The 6,423-nt window shown below is 35.6% G+C and overlaps 1 protein-coding gene across 1 annotated transcript; it reads left to right on the top strand.

Moving 5' to 3' along the window:
* Positions 1-652: 652 nt before the first annotated feature.
* LOC116119155 lies at positions 653-4,474 on the top strand. The gene is given in 4 exon segments (XM_031405094.1): positions 653-988; positions 2,399-2,746; positions 2,804-2,914; positions 3,041-4,474. Coding segments are annotated over 4 exon segments (2,229 nt in total).
* The last annotated feature ends 1,949 nt before the right edge of the window (positions 4,475-6,423 follow it).

Below are 6,423 nucleotides of genomic sequence, written 5' to 3'. Positions count from 1 at the left end.
TAAGAGCTTGTTTAGGGTTGTTTATTGACAAGGGAAGTAATCAAAGAGCTTGTTTTGGTTATCGAGGAAGTAAGGAGAGATAGGTTGTTAGAGCTTGTTAATAACCATAACCAATTTAGTGAAGAATAGAAGATTTTATCCTTGTATCTGTGATTAATTCTCTGAACCAATTCTGAAATTATACCTTTGGTTGGATATTTGCTTGATATTGATTTCTCCTTAATTTTTAGTTGATTATAATTGCTTTCTTTTATCTCACTTCGAAATCTCAAAACCCCCTTTTTTCTTTGCTTTAATTTTCAGTAAAATAAATTTACCCAATCTCTATGGATACGACCTTGCTCATCACTGTTACAATTTATATTTTTTTTGAGAGTGAGAATTTTATTATTTGTTGGATTCGACACCCACCAAATTTTTGGCGCCGTTGCTGGGGATTGGTGTTAATTAGATCTATTTTAATGCTTCGTTCTTCTCGTGCAGGTGAACTCTAATACGGTCCTGAGATTGAGAAAACGGCTCGGAAGTTTAGGAAGGAAGCTAAATTGCATGACAAACAAGCATCTTCATCCTCATTCCCCGAATTTAATTTAGTACTGACTTGGTTGATTCATCTAGTGATTCTTCTAGTGACTCTGAAATAGAAGAAACAATGGATGAACAAGAGAGAACTTTAGGGGAATTGGCTGCACCATATGTAAATCAACAACCACTCTGCATTACATATCCAGCTTTGGAAGTGGGTTTTGAGTTAAAATCTGGATTGATCCATTTGCTCCCAACTTTTCGTGGTCTTGAGAATGAAGATCCTTATAAGCATTTGAAGGAATTCTATGTGGTGTGTTCAAGCATGAAACCGCAAGGAGTGACCGAAGAACAAATCAAATTACGTGCTTTTCCATTCTCGCTGACTGAAAAAGCAAAGGATTGGTTATTTTATTTGCCCCCTGGCTCTATAACCACATGGACGGATGATAAGAGCTTGAAAGTATACATTTTATTAGTGATTTAATTGGATTATTTGTGAAAAAAGGTGTTTAATTGTTGGAATTTGAATTTATTATTTCATAAATACCTTTTACGGGATCACGGGTGTATTTTGAGTATTTTCAGGTTCAAACAGATATTTAAAGGAAAAAGAATGATGTTGATGGAATTCATGATGATTAGGAACAAACGGTGCAAGCATTGGAGTTGGAACGAGAAAGTTGTGACACGTAAAAACTACAACGTAAAATCTGGAAATCCTTCAAGATGAGCATGCTTTGATGTTTTGATCATAACTTGAGCTATGGTAATCTGAATTTGACGATTCTGGTGGCGTTGGAAAGCTTATTCAAAGATCTACAAAGTTCATGTTGATCACTTTACCAAATTCTGAAGTTCGTGGACTCTGGGGACAGAAAACGATCGCCGTATTGATGGGTCTCGGACCTGTTTGGGTTATTGCATTCTCCTAATCCGAATTTGAGTGGGTTAAGGATTTTAATTCTTTTCCTAAGTAACCTCTAAACCGTAGCACTATAAATAAGTATTTTTAATTAGTTTTAAAGAGATTTGAAGGAGGAGAAAGGACGGCTACTACTTTGGAGATCGGAATTCTTGCGATTCTCGTTCACAAATTAGAGAAGTTTTTCTATTTTTCTTTCTTGAACTCATGTTATTAAATACAATGATTGTTTTCATTACTGTATTTATGAACTAAATCTCTTTTCTAGTGCTAAGATGTAGCCCAATTTATGAATATGTGTTGACTTGGATTGTTGTTAATTCTTATTGAGCTTTTAATTCTAAGTTTTATTATTGTGCATAATGCTTTCAATTCTCAAGGGCCCGAGAGTTGAATGATATCATGTGTTAGGTTGAGATCAAAGATGAAACCTGATTTGTCTTAGGTAACAAAACCATAGATTGAGCAAACGCTAGAGATAGGTTACCGTGATCTGTGAGGCTCCGGTAAATTCCATAGAGCTTAATGATCTCTTAGCTCCTAAATCCAACTTAGAGATATCTTGGGTTGTTGCTTAATGGTTAATTTGCTAATTGCTCGAGAGAGAGTTAGTGGAATAATAGTGGATTTGGCTTTTAGAATAAGCTTAATTAGGTTAGCAATAATTGTCAATGTATAGGATTAAATTGGTGTGAAATCTATGCCCTAGGTTTAGTCATATTGATTTTTACTTCAAAGTGTTTACAAACTCTGCCTTTATTTAGTGCTTAGTTTTTAGTTTATTATTTTATTTCATTAAAGTCATTCTTAAAGTTCTGTTTCATCAAATAGCAATAGAATAGACTAGTTTGGTACTTGGTAGGTAGTTCCCTTGGGATTCGACACTCGCTTACTCGAGCTTTATTACTTGCACAATTTCGTACACTTGAGAATAGCCGTTCAACGGAGATGCTGAGATTGTTTCTTGATAAATTTTTCCCTGCATCACGAGCTGCTGGTATTAGAGGGGATATATGTGGAATTAAACAGAAAGATACAGAGACCCTTCATGAGTATTGGGAAAGATTTAAGCAACTCTGTGCAAGCTGTACACAACATGGAATTTCTGAATAGCTCCTCATTCAATATATATAAGAAGGACTCCTACCCATGGAAAGGAAGATGATGGATGCAGCGAGTGGAGGTGCCATAGTGAACAAAACTCCTCGTGACACTAGAGATTTGATCTCCATCATGGCCGCTAACTCACAACAATTTGGATTCAGGCAGGATACATCTCCAATAAGGGTGAATGAGGTAAGTATATCTTCCCTTGGAAATCAAATATCCAATCTAACTTCTATTGTTCAACAGTTAGCTGTGGGAAATATGCAACAAGTGAAAACTTGTGGAATTTGTGCTACCATCGGTCATCCAACTGACATGTGCCCCACACTTCGAGATGATTCCTATGAGTATGCCAATGTAGCTGGAGGATTTCCAGGCCCACCACAAAGGAAATATGATCCTTATTCAAATACCTACAACCCAGGATGGAGGGATCATCCCAATTTCAGTTATGGAGCAAGACCACCATTCTAACACTTTCAGCCTAGACCACCTACTCCACCACCACAACAAACCTCCACAGGTTCAGATATGTCTCTAGAAGAAATTGTTAAATCACTTGCAACTAACATGCAACAATTTCAACAGGAGACAAGAACAAGCATTCAGCAACTGGAGAATCAAATGAGTCAACTAGCATCATCTATGAGCAGATTGGAATCTCAAGGTAAATTGCCCTCACAAACTGTTGTTAACCCAAAACAAAATGCTAGTGTAGTTACCTTGAGAAGCGGGAAGGATTTGAAGGAACCTAGTAAGGCAACAGGTGGAGAAGAAATGGAAAAAGAAGTAGTTGCTCCTCAACCTCAAACTGACCAGCCTAGAGGACTCGATAGTGAACAACCAAAGGCATTGGTGACAAATCCTCCCCTTCCTACTAGATTGACTAAATCTAACAAAGAAGAGGAAGAGAAGGAAATTCTTGAAACTTTTCGCAAGGTTGAGGTAAATATTCCCTTACTTGATGCAATCAAACAAGTGCCTCGATATGCTAAATTTCTCAAGGAGTTGTGCACCAACAAGAGGAAGTTGAAAGGTAATGAAAAGATAAGTATGGGGGAAAATGTTTCAGCCCTCCTCTAGAAAAAATTGCCTCTGAAATGCAAAGACCTAGGTATGTTTACTATCCCTTGCAAACTAGGTGATGTTAAGATTGAGAAAGCAATGCTAGATCTAGTAGCTTCAATAAATGTCATGCCTCTCTCTATTTATTCATCTTTGAATATTGGTCCATTAAAAGAAACAGGTGTGATTATTCAACTTGCTGATAGATCTAATGTATATCTTGAAGGAGTCGTGAAGGATGTCTTAGTACAAGTTAATGGATTGGTCTTTCCTGCTGATTTTTATGTTCTTGACATGGAAGAAGATGACTCTTCTAATTCAACACTAATGTTATTAGGAAGGCCATTTCTAAAAACATCCAGGACAAAAATTGATGTGCATGATGGTACACTCACCATGGAATTTGATGGTGAAATTATTAAATTCAATATTTATGACGCCATGAGGTACCCTAATGATGTGTCTTCTGTTTTTGTTATGGATGTTATTGACCCGTTGGTGCAGGAAATCACCAACGAACAAAGGACATTACAATTGCAAGAGTTGAAGGAAATCCGCAATGATGCCTATGAAAGCTCGAGAATATATAAAGAAAAGACTAAAGCCTTTCATGATCAACTGATTTCTAGGAAAAAAATTTCTATTGGTCGGAAAGTTTTACTTTATCACTCTAGACTGAAGTTATTTCCTAGTAAATTGCGTTCTAGATGGGTAGGTCCTTTTATTGTTACTAAAGCATTTCCTCATGGTGCAGTTGAAATACAAAGTTCGGATACAGGTAAAACTTTTAAGGTCAATGGGAATCGTTTGAAACCTTTTTATGAAGGTTTTCAAGTGTATAATGTTGATTAAATTATTTTGGAAAGTCCAAATTATGGCGATTAAGAGGTGGCAACGTCTAGCCAAAGACGTTAAAGAATGGCGCTTTTGGGAGGCAACCCAACTTTCTGTCTTACTTTCCTTGTTTTCTTTATTTTATTTAGATTATTTTTATTTTTTTAATCATTTTTTGGAGTGCATTTGATTTTCTTTCCAAAATTTTTTGGCAGAAGATGATTTTCGTAACCCGTGGGCACGCGTTATGGAAAATCTTGAATCATGGAATTGGGCAACAAACTAGACGAGATCTTTGAATACAACGTGCCCACGCCTTATTCCAATTGTTCTCTTGGTTGAACAACCGCCTCCTCCACCTCGCACCATTCACGCCACCTTCACCCCCAAGCACGTGACTGATATCTTAGTTGATGCTCAACATTTTCAGGGGAGTTTTCTACTTACTCTTGTTCTTTTATAGTTTTTAAGCATCTTTTTTTTTTTATACATTGAGGACAATGTATGGATTAAGTGTGGGGGAGGGTCTTTGACATATGAATTTGATTTTACTTTGAACTTCACTTTTAGCTCCCTTTTGATCAATTTTTGCGTCATTTTCCAAGAAAATTTTCAAAAATCCAAGTGATACTTTCGTTTTTGTTTGTAATCCTTCTCTTCTAAATTCTAGATTCTGTCGATGCTTGTCTTAAATGATCAGGATTATTGTGAATTATTGAGATAAATTGAGGCGTAATAAGGGATTAGCATGAATAGTTGAATTCTTATTTACTACATAGTGATTAATTGCTCTTGATGATTGATTGAATGGAAAATGTGTGGGATCTAATGCAAATGACCTTTTTGTGCACTTTTGAGCCAATAAGCATTCATATTATATTATGCTTCATTTTCCTAATTGAGTGATAGTCATACATAGTTGATTTTTCTAGAACTTGCTTTGTTATGCATGTCAGGAGACTACATTGTTGAATTGGATGCATTGAATTAATAAGGGCATTTAGGTGGAGCCATTTAGCTTTCTTAAAAAGCCTACCTTGATTTTTACCTTAGAAAGCCAATTTTGAACCTTGGCCCTTTTGTTGGAATTTAACCATGATATAAGCATTGTCAACTCATTCTTTTGTTGATTTCCCTCTTTTGAACCTTGAATTGAAGGATCGTACTAGCTTGTTCACATGAAGCTTCAAATTATCTTTGAAAGGATTGAAAGATGCTGGGAATAAAGTGATTCAAGTTACAAGTGCCTCAATGTTCTTTAAAAAATAATAATAATAATAAGGGGCCAGGAAGAAAGAAAAGTTGTGCAATTTCAATTGTTTGGAAGTGAATTGATTGAAGAAAACATTTGACGTTATTGAGTTGTGCTTTATGTGAAGAAGTGGTATAATTCCTTTGATAAAAGTACCTAAAAGTTCCTCTCACCGCACCTTACCTAAGCCTCGTTACAACCCATTTAAGACCCTTAGATTTTTTGCATTCAATTCAATCAATTGATGATAAAGATGCGATATATTAGCAAGCTTATGGTAAAGATCTTCTATGTTTTGACTCGAGAGTTCATTGATACCCTAAACACTTTGAGCCTATTGAGTGAATCCAATGAGAGGGTGTTAGATCCTATTGCATTTTGATTTCGAGAAGATCATTGAGGTGATTGTTCATGGATGTGGTTTATAAGAATTTACTCTATGAAATTTCTCGTTTCTTATTTGTCTTTAGATTTAAATCTTTAAGGCATGATAATTTGGATTAAAGAAGATGAGTAAAGGTAGAAGAAGGAATGATGATGAGAAAAGGTGACGAACTTGAGCTATTGTATGCTTGAGGACAAGCATTGTTTAAGTGTGGAGGAATTTGATAAGCATTCATAATATCTATATATTTGTTATATTTCCTCATGTTTTAATGGTTATAAATGCTTAAATCTTGGATTTTGATTATGTTTCGTATTTTGTGGAGTAGAT

This window comes from Pistacia vera, unplaced genomic scaffold (assembly GCF_008641045.1).
Source record: "Pistacia vera cultivar Batoury unplaced genomic scaffold, PisVer_v2 Contig875, whole genome shotgun sequence".
Lineage (NCBI taxonomy): Eukaryota > Viridiplantae > Streptophyta > Magnoliopsida > Sapindales > Anacardiaceae > Pistacia > Pistacia vera.
This window is presented reverse-complemented; position numbering and strand designations above follow the sequence as displayed.